The sequence below is a fragment of the Anastrepha obliqua genome, chromosome 5 (assembly GCF_027943255.1).
Source record: "Anastrepha obliqua isolate idAnaObli1 chromosome 5, idAnaObli1_1.0, whole genome shotgun sequence".
NCBI classification, from domain to species: domain Eukaryota; kingdom Metazoa; phylum Arthropoda; class Insecta; order Diptera; family Tephritidae; genus Anastrepha; species Anastrepha obliqua.
The window spans coordinates 51,278,382-51,302,084 of NC_072896.1; the positions used below are offsets into that span (position 1 = coordinate 51,278,382).

A 23,703-nucleotide genomic window follows, 5' to 3' on the forward strand; every position below is an offset into this window, starting at 1 on the left:
GTTGAAATGTTAATAAGCAGCAACAGTAAAAAGAAACAACAAGGAATGCATATTTAAAATTGAAAATAAACAACAAACCAATGATGCGTACGTCAACCGGCTGTCATATGGAAATGTCAAATGGCTAGCGCCGAGCGGCTAGTGGCATACATGAAGATTAAATGTAGCCGCAGCGTCAAGGTTTGCAGCTTTTAATTGCCAGATGCTTCGAAAAAATTACTGCAATTCATTCTGTAAACTGAAACCGCAATGCAAAAATCTGTCAGAGTGAAAAAATTGATGTACTGCGGTCAAAAAATGACAAGAGTAGTCGTGCCGTAATAACAACTGGCAGTGAAAAAATAAGTGTTCGAAATATTTACACTCTGCCACAAAAGTGATAGCACAGTAATTGAAATTTTTACTAAATTTTAATTTATTTTACAGTTTTTTTTTATTTTTTTGCCAGTTAAAATCGATATTTGACACGAGGAGAGGCCAAAAATTCGCCGAGAGTCGCAAGATATCTAGATATTGTAGAAAAAATATTTCAATAGGGAAGAGCTAATTTTAAGTTTCGTTCCGAGATTCAGTTCCTCACCGAGGAAGGAAAACCAACTGCCATCATTGTAGAAAAGATGGCCCTCGCTAGGGCGGCACTTGACCGGGAAAAATTAAGATTCATAGGATATGCTAAAATACGAAAAACCTAGTGTTTGAGTTTAAAAGAAAAAATTATTGGGATTTCTTGTACAAACCTCAAATTGACTAAATCCAACATATCTATAATCAAAAATATTTTTAGTTGATTACAAGCAGCGGTAATTTTCTTGCCTTTTATAATTTTCGTGACTGTTTGAAAGCTTGAATTATTTCTTAAAGGGTAAATTACTTTATTTCTCCTATGATCGACATATTAAAAAACATTAGGTGTAAAGTTTCGGTAGAGAAATAATTCGTCTGCAATTGTTCGCAAAATTTTTTATACAGTTTAATAAGAAGCAGTGCAGGTATTGCATTCCCGGATCATTTTTTTTTGCCCATCTTTGCCCCTTTTCTTCTTATTAGTCTTTTTGTGGCGTCACCTTATTAATGAAATGGTTTTATTTTCAAATCGGGGCTCCACAAATGGACACTGCGTAGTGGGCGGAGTAGTGGGCCAATCTAAACAATTTGCAGATTCGAATTTTTCTATGTAAATCCAATGTGCAAACCGAATTTCATTAAAATAATTATATATATAAAAATTAAAAAATATTCAAAATAATATTTAACATTTCCGTCAACAAGCGGGCAGCATGTCAATTTTGGGATGTAGGGTAGAGTGTAAAGATAAGGTATCCCGTAAGTAATCGGATGTCGTATTGTACGCGATCGCTGAAAGAACCTGGTCCTCACTCAAAGACTAACTCTACACCTCTGTACTCAGGTACCACATCTTTGAAAACCATATCGACTCATGGGCTAAACCTGGCGGAGGGTATCTATTCTTATCCACCACAACTTATTTGTGTTCATGCGTTCATGAGAAATAACACGATTAATGGAGTGAGATTGCTGCTGATGAACCTACAGGCCAACGGTATAACCTTTAAAAACTGCGACAACTCTAAATCCTGGAGCCTTTTTGGCAGCCGAAAACGCTCAGGCAGACGTCTGCCTCCTGGTTAGAAGCGGAATTTAAAGCAGGACGACTGTGTAGCCCAATCAGCTGCCTATCTAAATTTAACTGATTACTGAAACCACAACATTACAAAGAAATCGGCCGGAATTCTCGATGACAAACTTTGGAATGAAACTGAGGACACGAATTGGATCTTGAAGCGTGAGAACTCTTTTGGAGAAAAATGTTGGCCTATACTTCACTATGGAGCGGAAGGAATAAATAGATATATATACCAATCTGAATATGAAACATTAAGTACTTCTTCTTTTGTAAGTGAAAGTAAAGTCTGTACTAAGATTCAGCAAAATCGGAGCACGCGTACCATTTGCGGGCATTGCTTAAAAGGCGACTCGTTTCTTCTTACCTCCCCAAGACTTCATTGGTGAATAGAACGCAGATAACACTGCTACTCGGCTTGCCCCAAAGGCTTGCTAGAACACTCGGTCTGGGTGCAACAAATCCTGTTGACTATTGTTTGGATGAGCCATGTTTTAATAGGTTATTCAGTACCAGAATGATTGTGCGCTAATATTGGAGAAATCTCTAAGAAGGCTTTATGTGAAAGGGCTGCGAGTTCTGAATAAAATCGATAACTGGTGCACGAGACAAGGTGTCTTCGTCAATCCGTACAAAATTACGATAGTCGTGTTCTCGAGAAAACGGAAATCGGATAGACTTAATATTCCAAAACTGAAAGTTGTGTCACTCAGTCATGCTGACGAAGTTAAATATCTAGGAGTAATCATGGATAAGAAACTGACTTGGAAAACACATGTTTCGCTGAAGATGGATCATGCATTGAAGATTTTTTCAACAACAACAAAGGCTCTACTTTGGTAAAACCTGCGGTCGGAAGCCTGCTGTGTCCTATGGATATAGCTACACAGCACTTATGCCTCTGTAGTTTGGTGGCGACGGACTATGGCTAAGTCCACACTTCGGGAACTCTACATGCTGCAAAGAAGTGTATGCTTATGCCTTACAGGTGGCATGAACACAACATACAGCGAGGCCCGTAAAGCTATGCATGATTTGCTCCGCTTGGATCTTAAGATACAACAGGTGTAGACTCCATAAATATAGTTTCAAGACACAGAGAAATCTTTGGCTGGGGGAATAACCTTGTGTTTATATATGGGTTCCAGGACTCTGCGACGAATGGAATGAAATTGACGATGAATTGGCTAACTGTGGATCAGCGGTTACCCCACAGGGAGCAGATCTAATAATCGGAATCAGTTCTACGGGAATCATGAAGTGGATCAGCGATTCTGTAAGCAATTTACATAAAGAGCGATGGCCCCGTCTAGAACGTTCCAGAACATACAAAGTGTTTTGTGACAAGCCCGATCAGGAAACTGTCGCAATTTCTTTTAAAACTTAGTAGAAAAGGCGTTCGGTTGATTGTCGGTATTATTACAAGACACAGCCCAAGGAGTTAGCACTTGACCGCTATTGGAATTATTGAGAACACGATGTACCTGTCTTGGCTAGAGGAGTTGGATAGCAGGGAAGATTTTCTCTGTGAGTGACCTGCCTTTGCTAGAGCAAGGCTACGAATTTTGGACTCCGCTGTCATGAGCTGATTAAAATTCATTCTCTCAAACTGGAGAATATTTTCAGATTATCGCACAAATCGCCCCATTCTAATACACATACATATGTAAATCCACTTATAGTGGTGGTAAAAAAAAACTCGGTACTCTACTTGTAGCAAAAAGCATTACCGGAAATAGCATAACTGACAGTTACATACAGAAAAAATGTGAAATTAAGTTATTCAAAGGGGGGAAAAATTGCAATGAAAAAAACTTAGCGAGTGCCCAAAAAATGTTTTATATTTTTATGCGTTTGTTTTACAATGCGGCTGGTCAGCACTGTTAGCAAACTTTATTGCTGTCCTTAATAACTTATTTCCATACTATGCTTTCATATCACAGTCTTTTTTGCGGTGTTAATCCCCCATTTTTAATATCAATTTAAATAAATAATTTAATCACTTTCGCCGCGGATGCAAATGTCGTCAAAAAATACATTACACTTTTTTCTGGTTGGGCATAGTAGTTGGTAGCATAAATATGTAGAAAAAAATGTAAAATAATATTTTACACATCTCACTTGTAATTTTTGCTGTTTCAATGCAAAAAAAGTCTTCCGAGGGGATGGTATTTATGCAACAATAACAAAGCGCTGTAATCGTTCCTTTTTTTTTAAACTTTATAACTTTTGATACAGTAACAACAAGAACACTTTTATTGCAACAGTGTAGAAAACACAAGTACATATGTGGATAGTAGAAACGCTTCGCATACTCAGTGCAGGATGCCGCTGCGGATGCTGACACGGAAGGATGCTGACGGAAAGGCGTGAGTAGCGACAGTGCTGAGTGAGCCAGTACGAGTAGCAGTGCTTCTACTACGTTCGAGTTCATATGAAGCAGCGCGAGTATATTCACATAAATGTACTCGTATGTAATTGTGTGCTCGCCATGCCGTAAATCAGACTATTTTCAACTTAGCGTGGAACTAAACCATTATGATTACAACTGTCTTCTTTGACGTGCTGATGTCAAATGGACAGTTACCTCTCTGAGCTCTATACCTTTTTTACAAGTAGCTTTACAGCGACAAAAAAATGGTAATCACCGGTGTTATTCATACTGTGCCTTAGTGATGAATGGCACTACGTTAGTGTTTCTTTTAACAGCGGTTCCAGATACTGGGTGCCCTCTGGTTTTAAGTAGCTTTACCAAAACACCGGGCCGCTGTTGCGGCTCAACCTCTATTACACTTCATTCGTGGAACTCAAAGCAAAAACAACAGTGCCTACTACAAGACAGGTCAGCGATGACCTTTCGGCAGCCTCTGTCGAACAACAACGATTGCCGCAGGTAACAAAAGACAGCGAATACCCTACCTTGGCCAGTGCGCAAATCGAGATGGAAGTTGACGGAATGGGCCTAAAGCCAAATAAAAAAACTTTCATTTTATCTCTGGAAGAAGAGGAGAAACTTTTCCCTCGCGAAACACAGGTTCGGCAGAAGTGAAAGTGAAAAAGGTATGGCTCATTGGTGCCGCCATAAAACGACTCAGGTACCACTTGGGTCAAGGCCACTTCATAAAGGAAGCGAAACAACTTGATCAGCAGCCAATGAACCTGAAGTGTCAGCGCTCGAGCTGCAACACGTTTAAGCAAAGCTCTAGAGCTAACATGCTGGAAAGGGCATCTGCCACAACTGAAGACGAAGGGACAAAGGCAGCAGTGCCTAACCTAGAGGTGAAAGATAGTACGGCAAAAATGTCCTACAAGGATGCTGCATGCATCACTGAGCTGGGTATCATACCACCTGACTATCCGGAAATGATTGGGTCTACGGAAAAACTAAACGCCATTCACCATGTCATCCTGGACGCTATAAGAATGAAGCATAACAGCAATGCTAAAGTCAATTTTCGGCGGCACTGTCCATCCATGATAAATAGCTGTTTCTCGCGGCAATAAGGAAAGAACTAACTGGTCAATGCCATAACTACCACCGTGGAAAGATGCTTTATTAAATACCGTCTTGGAAGAGTACATACCACGGCCTTTGATATTCATTGGCCACTTCCCGGAGCTCGATAGCAGATCAACAGAAGACATACTTAACCTCCTGAATGTGCAAAATTTTGGCCTAATGTTCACGGATGGCGGATGCTCAACAGAGTACGAAAGGGTTCGGTGAGGGAGCTAACCATCGCAATCGACCCAATCTCCATCAAAGTTCAACTTAGAACTAAGGCTAAAAGCGTGCGGAAGGATGCTGAACTAATAGAGGCATCCAGACTTTTCGCATCGCATTCACCTGAAGAACTTCCCTGCATTCCGGCTTCGGTGACCGCGGTGCACACAAGATGCACCGCACGCTACTGAGCTTGCAGCACAAACGAGTGCTTAAAAGGCCGAAGAAGGCATTAGAATACTCGTGGGCACCTTTCACTTCATTCCTGAATTAGTCTTAATTCAAATCGTATTTTCAAACCTTACTTCTCACCAGATTGTACAGAAATAAGTGAAAGATGGATCCGCTGAAAGATGGAACCTAAACTCCCATATATTACCGGCATAATTTTGTATATTCTTGCATTTGCACTCCATTTGGTTCAGAATATACACCAACACACCAAAAAAAAGCTTCAATGTAGTAGTCCCGCACTATACTCTCCTCTTTCAATGTGCCCAGTTTATATCACTTACCATTAGTGCGACATCTATTTAACTTTAGTATAATGTTTTGTGGGCTTATCATGCCTGACTTATATAGAGCCAGTTATGGGGCAATAAAAATAAAAACAACACTCATAATTTGATTGCATTTCCTAGTGAAATCGCAATCTGATGAAACCGTGCGCTTTCTAAGACTTCGATTGAAGAAGAATATTGGCACGGGAGGAGCGATTTTATAATAAATTCCTATCTTTCGACATCGACTGCTGTTTAGGGTCTGGTCAAGTTCCACAAATGTTTAAGTCAGTTGAAAAGGCGGTCCGAGCTTTTGCAATACGAATTATCGTGGAACTTCGCAACATTGATTGGAGGCGACAGAAATACGCTAGACGAAGGCAACATAAAGAACAACTGCCGTATTGATAAAATGCAGCAAGACGAAGATCAGTTGAATGTAATTGACGTTTAAGCTTATTGCTCACAATGGCTTCCAGACGTAACAATCAAATCGGTATCACTGTAGGACGAAGTTTTCTTCGCCAGAATTTCTGTTGGAGTTAACAATGGTATGAAACATAATTTTTGAGATCGAAAGAATCGACGAGACTTTAGAAAAAACAATAATTTTCCCAATTTTTAAAAATAGATGTAAATGCAGCCAGTAACTACCGGGGTATATCATTTATGAATTCTAGGACAAAGGTGTTAGTAGGATTGATTAACGCAATACTTGCAAATTGGGTAGAAAAAAACAACGTGCTTACAGAATTCCAAGTCGGCTTTAGAAGAAACTATTCAACTGTAAATAACATTTAGACGCAAGACTATTGTGTATTTAAAGTTTCATGACAATCAAAAAGTCTACGCATATTTTGTTAATTTCAAGGCTGCGTTTGACAAGGTGCCGTTGATTTATAAACTTCGACAGATGGAAATATCTACGAAAATACTAGATCTGCGGCTTGGACGTGAAAATAAGTATCAGACAATTTTGAAACCTGCCCTGGTGTGAAACAAGGATTTCTGTTATCGCCATTATTGTTCACTTATGTAATACCTAAATGATTTACACTTTCCGATTGTCTGAAAGGTAGACTATTGGTTGAGGGCATGAATATACGTTTTCTCCTTTATGGCGATGATATCGTTCTCCTGGCGAATAACCCTAAGCTCATGCAATCTATGATTAATAACCTGGAGAAATACTGCGCTGGATGGAATATGGAAACGAACCCAAATAAATCGGAGATGATGGTCCTTAGAAGAAGTAGAGGACTTTCCCAGGCAGAAGAATGGTGGTACCGAGGGGAAGAAATTAAATTGGTGGCAAAATATAAATATCTTGGTCTCATTCTCACACCCAAAATGGCATTCGGAAAGCACTTAGAAGCCAAAAATACTTCAGCAAAAGCCACTATTAACTGCACATGGAACGACTTTTTAGCGAAACAATTGATTTCATTAAAATCAAAATGGAAGCTGTTCCAAGCGGTATGCCGAGCGATACAAACCTACGCAGGGCAAGTTTGGGGGTTATGCCTTATTCGATGAAGTAAATAAACTTCAACGTTACTTCATTAAAAGAGTCCTCAAACTACCCGAGTTCACTCCGAATTATGCAATAACACTAGAAACTAATTTCGACGATAGCCACACAAGGCATTTTAGGTAAAAATGTGTGTTTGATTAAGCACAACATGGGAATGGAGTTCGGTCTGAAGTTTAAAGCAAACATCACCGCTACAGTTTGGTAGGGTCGCTGTGTGTATTTTCTTACAAAAATGTAGTTAAGAACGACGCGAATTTACAAACCCTTGGACTACTGAAAATATATATTTATATATAATTGGCGCGTACACCACTTTTGGGTGTTTGGCCGAGCTCCTCTTCCTATTTGTGGCGTGCGTCTTGATGTTGTTACAAAAATCGAGGGACCTACAATTTCAAACCTACTCTGAACGGCAAGTATTTTTTTATTAGGAGCTTTTTCATGGCAGAAATACATTCGGAGGGCTGCCATTGCCTGCCGAGGCGCGACCGCTATTAGAAAAATCTTTTTCTTCATTTTGGTGTTTTACCGAGATTCCGACCTACGTTCTCTCTGAATTCCGAATGGTAGTCACGCCCCAACCCATTTGGCTACGGCGGCCTCCTCAAAAACAGAATCATATCTTATAGAAGATATGCGACTAGCTGGCATTACAACAATTTTCAGAGTACGATGTAGTTTACTAAAGCTAAATGCAATCACATATGGAAATACCCAGAAAAATGCACTCTCTGCAATTTAAATGTGGAAGAAGATATGCAGCACTTCTGAGGAAGATGTCCGGCACTAAAGGAGATCAGAACAAGATACCTAAACGCAGCGAAGCTAAATGAAGCAGAAGTAATGGATATACTTAATGGTCACAATTGGAAAAAACCAACTTGCTTTATATACTCAGCCTTACGGTATAGAGAATTTATTATTTCTTTCATTATTTACTTAAATGAATTATTGTTTAAATTATTGAAATGTAAGATGCAATATTTATAAATGTATATTAAAGAATTACTACCACTACTACCAACATATTATGCTTTAGCCACAATTTTGATCGCCTTAATTAAATAAAGATAAAATAATTTGGTTTTATTTTTGTGGGAGAAACCGAGCAAATGAATTATGCAATGCTGGTTTGGCGGAGTACACTGTTTGCGACTTTTCATGAGAAGGATTATTGTACTTTTATAAAGTAAGTTTTTTTCTATTTTTATTGCATATTGTACATGCGAGATTTCGAATCTTATCTTAAAATATATTTAGTATATTTGTATGTATGTAAATTATTATAATTCGTAGCTCATTAACATCACCACTAGAACCAGTGAAAACTTTAAAAATACACGTTTAAACCTTTATAGCTTGAATATCAAAATAATTATTTATGTAAATATTGCTAAAAGATAGATACATGTATGTATGTATACACAGACATATACATATTTATACATGACTAAATACATATGACGAGGGGAAAATCATGCATTAGTTATTTAGTTGTTAGTAGTCAATTATTATACAATAGGTATGCACAAAATATAAATTTTTTTTACGTGTAAAAGTCTAAAACTAAAAAAAAGAAAAAATGAAATCGTAAATTTGCAACATTCAAAAATTATATAGCTTTCTAAATGCAATAATCGTTTGAAAAAGTATACTTAACGAAAAGCAAAAATCAATATAAGAGTATTTCTTTTACGCTATTTACTTTCTTCAAAATTATAAATGTATAGGAATTCACCAAAAGCAAATAATTAAATGCGGTGTATAGAGTTTGAAATTTATATACTTGCATCAAAGAAGGAAAAGCGAACAAAGCTGAGTGATTTAAAATGTATTTATTTACTTGTATTTACAATGCTTGCGTTTATGTTTCTACAAATTAAAGAAAGACATTTTGTTTAGCGAATCGTTTTAGTAATTTAGCACACACGGCTATACTTTTCTATATTTCTACTATAAGTTATAAAAGTAGGCTATGGAAAGAGCTACAGAATCTTAAATACATTTCTTCATTACTTCATTTTATTAATAATCAAACTTGCTACAACTGCAGGTGAATCAAGACGAATCTATTAAAGGTGGTGTTGATAAATCAGCTGAGTTGTTTCTTTCTGTCCATATGGCGGTCAGCTCAGAATGAAACAAGGCGAATTCATTATTTGTTTTCTAGTTTCTCAATACTTTGCTTTGACAGAACAGTGTTGCTGGTCTAGTGCCACCACCTTTAATGAATGCGCCTTGAGGTCAATATTCTTCACTTCGACTTATAGAAAATATTTCAGTTAAAATTTTCATAATTTTGGCAATTGGAAGAGCTCTAAATTTGGAGTATGAAGCTTTAATTAGTTTTCAATGGCAGGCAACAAAACTAGAATGCATTAGTCTTAACGCACTTTTCATCAAAAAGAAGTTGCCACTTCCCATTAATGCACTTAACTAATCGCTGCAATCGTTTAATTTATTACGAGTGCCAGCTGCAGAAGTTTAGTCTTTGAATTGCGTGCACGGATATGGTTACGTTTGGTTACAGCAGGGTTTAGTAGGAGGGTGTCGGCTTTAAACTGTAGGCTCTTCTATTTGTGAAGCAAGATGAAGACGCATGCCACAGATCGGAGGAGGAGCTCGACTAACTACCCAATAAAGGATATAAGCCGCAAGTATATATATAAATATAATCAACTCCTGCGACAGGTGGCTGTGCAACTACAAAGCAAATTGTCGGATCGACGTTAACCTGCCAATGCCCGCCGTGATACTTGCAAGTACAAATCAAGCAGCTCACGGCCTCCGAGATAAGTTCAGACAATCCCCGGATAGAGCGTCTGCAACACCCGTTGGATACCTGCTAACGTGAGAAGGTGCCCTAGCTCGTTGCTGTGGTATTCTGGGACCTTAGTAAACAAGAGTGACATCTTGCCAAAATGACTCCCGGGGTAATGTCGCAATGCTCCCGTCCTGTTTGAACTTTGGCAATCCTTCGGGTACACTCTTCATATGTCACTATTAAGCTGGTGGTGCAGACTCAATTGATCCTGAACATCCTGATCCGTCCTGGCCCTGAACTTTACTGCCCATGAAACGTCGAGTCAACCCTTGCATGACCTCCCTGTCCATATAGGTAAACATGTGGACATTTAGGGAAACTGCACTTCATGTAAGGATAGCGGCCTGAAGTCGGGACGCAATAAAACTGAGAATGAACAATAATTTTTAAGGAAGGAAGCGAGAATACAAACAGAAGAGGGAATCAAAATTAGACGAAATGAGGACAATGTGGATCCAAAAATGGCCTTTAGAAAAGGCAACCTATCGCTAAGATCTCCACCGATAACTAATCTCCAATGATTCTGAACGCATCTGGAAGCGAATTAGTTCACTTTACGCTTGAGGGCGACATAACTGATGGCCCCACAAATGGCATCGCGCATACAAGTATCAGCGCTTAGAAGAAAGATGTCTCCAGTATTAGAGGGGTACAATTAGCGCAATTAACAGCAATCAGTTCTCATGCAGTAGCATAACAGTTCGTCACTCCCACCCCAGCAAACGACAACACAGTCTGAGCTGAAACGACTGCAGCGAAAGAGAGCGCATCAATCGACACAATTTAAACGCTTTCTCGACACGAACTACAGACGTTCGCGGAAGGTAGCAGAAGACGAAGGGCAATCTTAAATATTCGTAAGAACACTGCCATCCCACCAGCAGACATTTCGAGCGCCTCATATTTCAGGCCATCCATTCTTGGGAGAATGTGGGCATTTTAGGCTTAGATTTCCCTAATACGTTGATTGGGTTGACTGAAAAAGTTGAACTAATTGCAAAAGGCTCCGTGAGGTCGTTTTTTCAAGACAGCTTAAATTAATAGAACCAAGAAATAAGCTATGAAAATCCTAGATATTTGAATAGGCACTAATACTTGTGACAATCAACTGTTTATTAATATACTCGTATATGTACATACATTAGGATAAATCACACCCCATAAAAAATTAGTATTTGTTAACTACCAAACAAATTTTGCAAAAATTTTAAAATTTGCGTGAGTTGGATGGATTTGAAATATTTCCGATATTGGGTATTTAGCTGAGCTTCTTCTACAATTTGTGGTGTGCGTCTTGTTTATGTTCCAGAAATGAGGGAAGCTATAGTTTTATGCCGGCTCCCAACGAAAGATGGTATTTTACGAGGAGCATTTTCATGGCATTAATAAGCTTAGAGATCTGCTTGCCGAGGGGTCACCGAATTAGAAAAAAATTTTCTATAATTTTTAGTGTATTGTGTCTACAAAGAGTGACATCTTAGAATACTAAATCGGTAAATATTTGGTAGAGTTATTCCTTAAATCTGTGTTTTAGAAAAAGTAAAAAAAAAGTAGAAAAAATTGTATTATATTCATGCCGTTGACACACTTTTTGCTTAATAAGGCACATTTTTCAAACTTCAACTTTCAACGGGTGATTTCTTCAAAAAAAATATGGTTCTTAAAAATGTTTTTGAAAACTAATTAGTTTTTTCATTTTAATATTTTTTTTAATATTTAATATTTTTAAAAACTAGTTTTGAGGTATTTTCATATTGGCCCTGCTCTTGTGAATTTTAATATTTTTGCAAACTATTTTAACCAAAGTCTTAAAAATTGTATATATCCGGTGGAAAATACGCAAAATTTTTTGATGAGGTACCCTAATGTACATATTTACTACAGTAAAATTCACTATATATTTTACTGGTGTAAAAGTATGATATATATACAGAAATTTTAGGTGAGATAACGCAAATATTTATAAGATATTACTGGGGTTAGAATCCTTATTCGTAGGATGCTGATGAAGTCGGGTTTCCAAAGAAGGGATTTAAAAGCATTTAAAAGGTTTTTGATTTACATAAAAGTGGACTAGTAGCGAGGAAAATAAAACTAGCAGGTGTACGAAAAAGTGTTGGAAAGATTAATAGAACTACTTCTGGCTACTAGCAGCAAAAGGTAGCAATAAGAAGAAGAAAAAGAGAAAGAATGCTAAGTAGTAAGAGGCCGTGTGTGCAAATTATGAAGTTGAAGTGGCAAAAAATAATTTGGTTCTTAGATTTCAAATCATTTATATATGAACCCTCCGTTAGCTGAATATTTTTGATTTGTTGATTTAATTTTTTATTCCAGTATTTTTTCTCTAATTATGTTTTTGTTAAAATTTGTGTCACTCGAAAATTTTGTGCCACTCCATTTAGCATGATTTTATTTAATGAACGAAATGATTATTTAGTATGAATATTTCATATATTTATAGTTATAAATATTTAAAATGTTTATTTAAAGTTGTTTTTAATTTTTAAGTTAAAACTTACCAACGAAAGCCAAAGATTGGTTATAAGAAGTTGATTCTTCTCGTCCTACAAACATAAATTACAAAAATATAGAACACCAAAAAATGAAAAGTAAGAATGGAACAATGAAAAAAAAAATAAAATAAAATAAAAGATTTCAAAACATTTAGAAATTAAGGGAAAATTAGTTAATAGTGAAATAAAAAGGCAAGTAATATTTGAACATGTTTTGGTTGTTAATTTAGGAAAATAGTATAAAGTAGACGAATAAAAGAAAAAAAACAGAGACACAAATAACAAATTTTTGTTTAATTCGCACAAACAATTGAACGACATTTATTTATTTTTTAACAGTTTAGTTTTATATTTGTTTTTTTCTTCTTTGTTTAAATATTATTAGTAACTGGTGCAAAATAACTTTGTAATAAATAGTTTTGTGGTGTTTTTTAGTAATGAAATTAAATTGTGTTATAAATTAGCGAGAAGCGGTGAGCCAGGCGCAACACGGCGTATGAGTGACTTTTAGAACTTGTTAAATTAAGTTTAATTTATATTTATTTTTTACATTTTTTTAATTCTAAAAATTTTTTTTTTTGAGCGACAAATGCTCTGGAGAGCATTAAAAATCTTTAAAAATTGTCTTGTGAGTTATAAATATTTTTTTTACAGTATTACATAATAATTTTACATGAATGGCACGCAATTCGATTCAAAGCTGATACGACATACTTGGTGCATTGGAGCAGCTCTTTATACCCATACTCACACCCATACAAACATTATTTCACTATGCACTATTACTAAGCTTATATTTTAATCTTTATATTTTTTTATATTAATAAAAAGACGAACGTTGTTCATGTTTGGGTATTTGGTCTTGGAGCATTTGCTTCATATAATGGACTAGCGCAGCGACAGACGAGGTATCCATTTGAACGAAGTTATATTCGACAAAATATTGAATGATACGTAAAGTAATATTGAATCAGAGTTACTTCTTGAATAATAAAATTAAAATAAAAGTTATAATAATAATAAGAAAATAGATAAAAATTGAAACTTAAAAATTATTTATTATCGAACTTTTTAGTTTCTTTTCTCATGTAAAGGCCAAAAATGGTGATATTTTGAAATGATTGTATGAGGAACCCCCCAGTTGAGTTCCAGGGGGTGTGCTACTGGCATGGGTGGATCGGCCGTCCAAAGTTAGTGGGGGTCGGTCATACATTTGGACTCGATTGGAGCACTCTAAATGGGTCAAAGTGGGATTTTTCGTTCGACCCAAATTGGGGGACATCAGAATTCATTTTAGAGGTATGGTTCCTTCGGCAAAGTTTCTTATTTTGATCCCTAGAATACGATTTTCACAGAGCAATGAGCGATTTTTAAATCGACCCGCCCTAATATACATACAAATTTTTTGTTACTGTTGTTTTTATAAAATTTCCATCAGGCTTAAAGACATGGTGAATTTCAGTTCATTCTTTGATATTCGATTTTAACATTTCTCAACTTTATTTGAGGAAAATGGACCCATTTGTAAATGGCGAAATTTCTTATACACGGTGAAGTCCAAAATAAACAAGACTGGCGTCATAAGAACGTTTTTGATGGCACCATCTTTTTAATGAGTTAGTGCGTTGGAAGTGACATCCCCAGCTGACTTCCAGTGAAGGTACGAAAATGAGTTTTGAACTAAGAGCTTATAACAAATTTTGTTTTGAATTCGGTAAAACGTTTACCGAAACCTCTGAATTGCTGAAAAAAGTTTATGACGATGATTGTCTATCTCGTGCCAGAGTTCATGAGTGGTTTACACGTTTCAGAGATGGTTGCAAGGACGTAAATGACAATGAACGGCTCGTACGTCCAAAATCAGTAGTCACCGAAAACTCCATCGAAATTGTTCGTAAATTTATCAAAAATGAACCGAAATCATCGTTGGAATTCATGGAATCGCAGTTGAATATCTCCAAAACATCGATTTATCGCATTTTAACTGATCATTTCGCTACTGACGACCAAAAATTGCTCAGAATTCAACATTTGAAAGACTCCATTAAAGAGGCGAGAAAAGACGAGAGCTTCCTTTACAACATTGAAAGTGGTGATGAAACGTGGTGTCTCGAACACCCAACGTGAAACTAAGCATTAAAGTGCCGAATGGAAGGCCCCAGATGAGCCACCACCAAAAATATCGCGTTTGGAGAAGTCTAAAATCAAGTCGATGTTCATTTGTTTTTACGATTCCAAGAGAATTGTTCAGAAGGAGTTCATGCCAACGGACCAAACCGTCAATGCAATTTTCTATCTTGGCGTTTTGAGGTGTCTGAATACCGCGAAGGAGGAAGCTGGTGCTTATTGCATGGCAATGCACCGTCTCATCGATCCAATCTTGTGCCTGATTTTTTTTACTAGAAATCGCATTTAAACCATCAATTACTTACCGTATTCGCTTGATGTGGCTTCCTGTGGCTTCTCCTATTCAGAAAAATGCATTTGGCCATGAAATGAAAATGTTTTGCGTCCATAGAGGCTATCCAAAAGGCTTGTATTGACATCCTGAAGGACATTCTGATATTTAATGACCCGAAACATTCTTTCGATAAGCTTTTAGATCGCGCAAAACAGTGTATTGAGGCCAGAGGGGACTATTTTGAATAATTAAACGCAAAGATATCAGAACAAAGTTCCTGTCGTTTCTATTTTAGCTCAGTCTTGTTTATTTTGCACCTCACCTTGTATATATGTATACATAATGTTAATGTTCTTTGCAATTTTTACCTTTTTTATGGGGAACATTTTAAGACTAAATTCGCGAGTAATGCAGCCACACTATAACTTATTATCCAATTCCAGTTTGCTTGCTTTCGCTTTGTTTAGATCCAATTTTGTAAAAATTATAAAGTTAGTTAATTGGTATTGAATTTATATTGATTGCTAATATTTTAGTTGCCCAATTTGGTTTGTTTATCATCACATTTTTGTCTAGTCTTTAGGGTAATTTGTGCTGTATATTATAATATTAAAATGAAATATATATAAGTAAATATATAGGTATCAAAGTCAAAAAACTAAATTTTTCATATTCCCAAATCCATTCTGAGCATTCTGTATATAATTATCACAACACTGAAAATGCTTCAAAGCTTCCCTAAGTTCATATCCACACATTATCACAAATTATTATCATTCGCATTGCATAAGTAATTAAAGTGCAACAAGTAGTGAAAACTTAACTTCCCCATAAAATCTACACACACATTGGCTAACTATTTATCTAAGCTCTATTTCTGTATATTGTGCTTTGAATGTGTGTTTCAATTCAACTGAACCTGAATTTAAGAGCTCTTTTTATTTTATTTCGACACATTTATTTGTATGTACTTATATATACATAGATATATATTTATATGTGCAGTATTATTGTGTTTGAATGTCTGGCTTTTCGATTTAATGTAGTTGAGGTTTGGAAAAATTCTCTAAGGATTAAGAACAAATGATTTTAAAATGCATTAAAGCCAAACACTCAGTGTGCATAAGTATGTATGTGAGCGTTTGTGTTGCTTGCGTGTTTGTGGGCACATTGCATGAGGATGCATCGGTAAATCTCTATGCAGAACTCTTATTATACTATCGGTTAGTTCAGGAAAATACTCGTGCAATATCGTAATTTATATTGGTGTTGGGCAGATTCGATACTTAAGGTAGTAAGCACTCGATTCTCAAGTATAGACACTGACTATTGAATAGTACTCAGGACTGGACTTTAAATTTAAAATTATACTCAGTATGAATTCGTTGTACTCAGCGCCAAATTCAGTGTCGACCATTAAGCTTGTCCTCATTGCTGACTTAAACGCATTACTTGAAAGATGTCAGTACTAACAAATGGGAGTATTAGCGGAAGATGAGTGCGGACTTTTTTGTAAATGCAGTTTAATAGTTGTTTCTTTCCAAGTTGAAGATCTTGGTCTCATGAAAAATTAGCTCTTTTTAAAAAATTAGGTATTGGTAGATTGAAAATAAAGTACCCAATACTTTTAGAAATATCCGATGCTTTTTGGAATGCCTGATTATTAAAAGAATCGAAACCGCAAGTGTACTATATTTTTGTCAAGATCTAAGTTTAATTAAACTTGAGATTACTAATATCATCGTCATCTCAGATGAACGGGTACTCCATATTTTACATGAAAAATTACATATGGAAAAGCTGCTTGGAAATTAGTGTCACATTCTGAATAATAAAACCAAAAGCTTCCGGAAAATTATTACAGAAATGGTATACAATTATTGGGAAGATTTTTGAAATAAGTGTTTTGAAATGATTGGAGATTAAGTTGTATAAAAAAACTATTTCCTTTAAAAATTATTATTTTTTATTTTTACTTTGTTACTTTCTTAACTTTCAACCGACCCGTTTACTTAGGTGGACAAATTCATTGAAATACTGAACACTGGTGCATTCCTCATTACACATTCTTCTCGTTAACCAAAAAAATGGTATCGAATCATTAAAGAGACAATATTAAACTGTATGTTACTGTTTTTCATCGACTGCTCCAACTGCAGTTAGCTCTGCATGCTTTATTGTATTGTAGAGCTAAGTGTGCCGAACCTCAAAGACTTGAAGCCTTTAAAATAAAAGGAAAAGTTTTTTTACAAGTATAGTTGATATGTATGTATGTCCACCCCATTGTATGAGACAGCTTTTGAAATAGCTTTTACATATATATAGCGATAAGCATGGCATGGAAAAGCCATCCAGAATAGTCGTTATGTGCCATACGAGTATGCATTCACAATTCCATAAAAATTTAGTCGAAAACCAATTTCTCAGCGTAATTTGGAGCGTTCGAAGCATCGCTTTATGAGTATGGAGACGACTCGGATCATCGACCATCATTCTGCTGAACTGAACTTGCAGTGAACTGAAGTTGTTTGGTCACCTTAAAAGCAAAAATCAAGGCTGTCAGAACAACCGGGAAAAGTTATGATAAGCCAACAGTTTTTTGGGATGAAAAGGGATTTTTTTGCTTGATTATGTTACATTTTGCAACAATTTTAAGGTAATTTTCAGAAGCGGAATGAAACTAATTTAGGATGAAAGTACTAGGGCAACTAGGGAAACGAATTTCTTAGTGTCTCAGAAGAGGCTTTGCTGCTTCCCAAACACTTTTTCAGAATAAATGCCATTTAAGTAAATTTAAATTTACAACTTTACTCCAAACACCATTTCTACACAAAACTAAATACATTTTTCGAAGGATATTTTTTAATTTTATTTTTCTACTATAGCTTTTATAAATTCGAATGCAAAGAAAATTCTGAACAGGTAGTTAAGAATGCATACACATTTTTCTATTGGCGTTGGTTCAATGCAATGCATGCGTACTTTACTTCGATAAAGAAATTTACCGTAATTTATGAAAATTGGCCAAATGGCAGCTTTGCTATACTGCCGTGAAGCGCTTTAAATTTTCGAATAGCGCAATGCTCTATCTGACAGCGTTTTGCCTTCTATGACATTTCAATTCTATTCGTCGCTTCATTTTTTCCTATTATTCTAACAACATTCAAAGCTACCATTTGGCCAAAGAAGTTTTCAAAGCAAAGGATAGCAAAACAATATAGGAAAGGTAAGCGAAGCAAGCCTACATTTGGCCAGTACCTTAAGGCATTAAAAGATGCAATTACAGACACAAGTTTCAGTTTTGTTCACACGAAACGTAAATATCAGTGTAGATTTTTACGTTCTTTTTCGGCAGATTTTCACTTAGAAGACGTTTAGTAAAGTTTTCCGAGGAACATTTCTCTATAGAATTTTTACCCGCGACCTTTTGGGTGCATTATGCTTCATACTTTTACCTTAAAGTGCCAAAACGAGCCTATTTTAGTGGAGCTAAAGGGTTAAAATATTCAACAAAAATATTCCTCATGAAATTCTACTATAGAAAAGGTGATCAGATTGGAGGCTGCTTTTTCCAATAGGGTTTTTTGATAGATCACGCGTGACTACTGTCAAACTAAATATATAATTTTCTTTAGTATTCATTTATATTCCATCATGGAAAAACTTACGCCTAAACAACGTTTACAATATTATAATTATACCTTGTGCTGCTGTTTTTTTTTTTTTTTGGAAAATCTGCTCATATCACACAAGAGAGATTTTGAGTACTCAGAACAACGAATGAATGGGCCGTTCCTATCACAGCTCTCAATTGGTTCCTAATAATTTCTTTTTGCTCCTGAATATCAAATTTAAAATGCGAGGTCAATGTTTTTCAACGCCTGAAGAAGTCGTTGAAGCCTCTAAAAAGCTCGTTTTGAGGTATCCAATTTTGAATGGCAAAAGTGCTTTGAGAATTGGTTCAAGTGAATGCAGAAGTGTAGTGAAGAAGAAGTGTGTTCCATGGGCAATGTTTTGAAAAAATCCATTTTCATTATAATTTCACCGTGTTTTCATTATTGGAAAATATAAAAGTCAACCCTTGTAACATGGAAACGTTACCTTCATACTGACACAGTTTTTAACTGGGCATGGCTGTTTCAGGCAGTATTTGTACAAATATGTACAAGCACACAGACTCCCCATTTTGCCTATACTGTCAAGAAAAACATGAAACGCCTGAGCATGCCCTGTTAGAATGCTCTAGATTTGATGGGGAACGAAGCATGTGGCGCTCAAATATCGGCGAGAGCATGACAGCTGCTAGCCTTGTACAATATATGCTAGAATCTGAAGAAACATGGAACTATGGTTGTAACGTAGCCTCAACAATTATGCGAAGGCTGAGACTTGATGACAATGAACGCAGTCAAATGAGTGAATAAACACATCCTGCCTCTTCGAAGGAATATCTTAACTGGTAATACCGAGGGTAAAAAAGCAGAACAGCGAGGTGATGGAGTGGTGTAGCACCGCAGACACTATGAAACTGAGTTCAAAAGAGCCGCGGAATATCGCATGTAAATCGGGCATACGTATGAGTCGGCTCATACGTATCTTTAGAAGATTCCACTTCCAAGGTCCGCATACCAAAAAACAAAAAAGAGAAAAAAAACCCTTGTAATTCCAACATCTGAGAAACCTATCCATTTGATGGACCATAAGTCGGCGTGAAGAAGGCATTATAATAGAAAAAATTATGTGATAAAAATAAAAGAAATTTTAAAAACTTGAAAATCCCTTCCATTCAAAAAACCATTTTTGGCTTTCGCATGCATTGGTTCAATGAATTTTCCCTTTGTGTGCACTCATTTCTGCTGCTGGAAAAATAATTCCAACTGCGGTTGCACGCAACTGCGAGTAGATAAGCATTGCAGCCAAGCGAATTAAGTATGCACCCGGGAGAAGGGCGAGATTTAGTACAGGGAAAGCAAGGATTATATGTATTTCTATTGTTTTTGCCAAAATCTATTTTACAAAATTTAATTTACATAGCCGCAGCTGTTCATGAAATAGCCGTTCATTAAATTTAGCAACGATTTGCGCCGAAAAGGATTACAAGCGAATTGGGCGGCTGATACTACAAGGCATTCAAAGCAAGCACACATAAACGTATTTATATACGAACAGAGGCATGTATACACCATATACACACACATGTACATATACACACACAAATATACAAATTCACACAAAGCCCTGCTGCTCACTGGAGGATGATAGTAACGTTGCCAATTAAATAAATAGCGGTTGGCATTGCGCTGCGGCTGATAGGTATAGAAATTTTCATTGTACAAATTATGTGTGGATGGGTATGCATAGCGTATCGTGTATATATTTCAATTTCATATGCTCAAAAGCAGCCAATTGGCATGACCGGTTTGCGCGTTTGCGAGTAACTGGTTGATACAATTTGGTTGGTAACAACAACAACTGCAACAATAATAATCACTTAAATTACTACAATCAAATAATTGTCAAATTGTGTTGAAAGCCAAGCTGCACACAGAAATTCACACAATCTCTTTCGTATCTCGCTGTGAAAATCATTTAATTTATTTCAATTCGAGTGCAATCAAGATATGGGCGTTTTGTACAAGAAAGAGAAATCTGTTTGTAGAGATTTGAACGGCGGGAAGAAATATGTGGGCATATTCTTCTATTGTGACTAGCACATATACAGTGATGCGAAAAATAAGCAATTTTTTCCTTGTTAAAAAGAAACGCCTCTTTTAGCGTTTAACTCTCCTTTGGACACTTTTTTTGAGAACCTTCGGTTGGGAGCGTGGCCCTGCCCTTTTTTCGTCCTGTTCGAGGATTCCTTTTTAAAAGGTTATATATGTACATAAATCGATAAAAAATTAGCTTAGCTACCTTGAAGCTCAAGTCGTTAGATATAATAGAAATATGCCAAATTAACGCACAAGGTCGAAAAAATCTGGTCAGACCCGAGTGCCCAACGGACGTTTTTTTGTTTTTTTTTGTCGAGACAACTAGCAAGTGCAGCACTCAGACATTAATTCAGTCCATTGTACTACACTTGGACTCCCTTTTAATTTTCTTAAATCTACTCGATCTCCGAACAAATCTGAGTAGATATTGTGCAGCCAAGGAGCCAAGATGGTCGCTTCTTAACACATCAGTGCCAAAGGCCTCAAACCTGATTTGAGCGAAGGCGGGGCAGACGCACAGGAAGTGGTTCGCCGTCTCATCCTCCTCTTCACAACCTGGACAGAGTACACTGTCTGAGATGCCCAACCTTTCCATGTGCTTCGCCCACAGAAAGTGTCCCGTCATCAGTCCAACCAGCCGTCTGCACTACCCTCTGCTTAATGACAGAAGGATTTGCGACAGTCGATCGGACATGACAGGTAACATCAGTTTAGTCCATCTGCAGCCTCTCTCAGCCTGCCAAGCTCGCTTGTGGGTGCTAGTTACTTATTTGCTAACCGTGGCTGTGATGGCCGCAGAAGGGAATGGCAAAATGGGCTCTGTGCCAAAGAAGTTGTCCTCAGGGATCCGAGTTAGCGTCAGGCTATTATGTCTACCGACATAATTCAGTCTAGATTTACAGGGCTCGACTACCGCTGAGATGGTTGGGGGCTGTCTAAGGTTATAAGCGCAGCTTGGCTGTCCCTGAAGACACATAGAGATCTGCCTCTCCATCTGTTTTCCACAACAAAGTTCATCGCTTCTTGAACTGCATACACCTCCACTTGAAACACAGATGCATGCATTCCAAGAGCAAAGTGCAGGTTTTCCCTGCTGGATTCCACGTAGACCCCAGAGCCGGAGCCATGCTCAGTCCTGGAGCCATCCGGAGGGTTAAATAATTCTTTTACAATTAAAATGAGAATATCTTTTGAAAAATATTAATTCTGTTGAAACGTGCTCTACTTGGGTACGTCGCTATATCTCCCTACCCTAGAGTACTCGTAGCGGTCCGAATTTTTCCGCTTAGTGTGAAAAGAAAGTTTTTGTTAAATTTTTCAAGATGCAAGGTCTAGAGTCTATAGGCTGTTTTATCATCATAAGATATAATACATTTTATTTAAAACCAAAATTTATTTTAAAGTATTCAAAGTATGTATTATATTTTAATCAATGACAATTATTTACAGCCGAAAAAGCCAAGAATCAGAAAACCGTTTCTGAGTTTTAAAGTTCACCCAATAATCACAGAAATTCTGTGTTAACCACTTGTTAAAGTTTACTTAAATGTATATATAAATACATATAATTTAAGATAACACCCGTTTTGGGTATTTGGCCGAACTCCTACTCCTATTTGTGGGGTGTGTCTTGATTTTTTTCCACAAACGGAGGGACCTACAGTTTTAAGCAGATTCTGAATTTCATGGCAGAAATACACTCAGAGGTTTGCCATTATTTGCCGAGAAGCGATTGTTATTACATACTTTTCCTTTCAATTGCTGTTTCGTGTCGAAGGTTTCGAAACTGTGACCTTCCGGCTAAAGCGGCCGCCGTAAGTAAAGTCGATGAAAAAGTGATACATTTTTCTTTTAAATCTAAAAGTTTTCTCAGTTAGATATTCGATTTGAAAGGAATCCCGCCGTGTTATAGACATGTTTCGTATAATACAATACATATAATACAAATCCAAAGTTTTCATATGTTTGCAAAACAAAAACAAAACTTTATAAATAAAAACTTGTCAATGTTTACTTTTATGGGAAAATTAGTATTAATTACTTTTATTTTGTTATATAATTTGTTTCGTCCCGTTAACAGATACTCCAAATAATAGGCATTTTTACGATCTATCTTAATCCAGTTATTTGGCGATGTCTCGAAAAGTACAGGACAGGAAAAATTGGACTCGGTAAACGATTCTGTTTCAGTATTTTCGATTAAAAAAAAATCGAAAATTAATTGTAAGCCTTTGTAATGACGTGCTAAAACCCATGTTGAAAAAATTCATAATAATATAAAAAAAAATAATCGATCATATTTGGCTAAAACAAGGTTTTAGTGAACCAAAGACCGAAAAGAGGCATTCATATACCGAGTGTTTTCTGAAATACCTTTCAAAGTAATAGCAAGCTTCCTTTTCAGACAGAAGTAAACAGTTCAGAGTGAGCTGTAAGCCCTAATGTAACTAACTACGGGACTCAATATATAAGGACGACATATGGCCACCCTACCTATCAACGAGGATCCACTGCGTACATCTTATTTGGAGGTAAGAATAATACAGAACCTTTCCTTTAACACTGGATTTGTCATCTGCTAGGCTTAGATTGTATAGTTTTGGATCAAACGTACTCAGAACGGACGAACAAAATTCTCTTTCCCTCGACAAACTACTAAAATTTATAAAAAAATCTGGAAAGTTTACAGAAAGCAAATGAATTTCTACCCCATTGTTTCTCATCTTTAAATTGTGTCTTTAAGTAAATTTCACTGCATTTCACATGCCAAAACGGTTAGATACCTTGTTTACATTTTTGTGCCAAGATTTTGGTGCTCTGACTAAAAGAACAACAAAGCTGCAGGAGCCGATGG

The 23,703-nt window shown here is 36.5% G+C and overlaps 1 protein-coding gene across 1 annotated transcript in view; it reads right to left on the bottom strand.

The window, feature by feature from the left end:
* The window catches only part of LOC129248739 (neuronal acetylcholine receptor subunit alpha-7), a 314,041-nt gene that overhangs the window by 211,980 nt on the left and 78,358 nt on the right, over window positions 1-23,703 (bottom strand). The window contains exon 4 of the mRNA XM_054888356.1: window positions 12,744-12,788. Within this exon, the coding sequence (XP_054744331.1) occupies window positions 12,744-12,788 (45 nt within the window). The remainder of the gene's footprint in view (window positions 1-12,743; window positions 12,789-23,703) is intronic.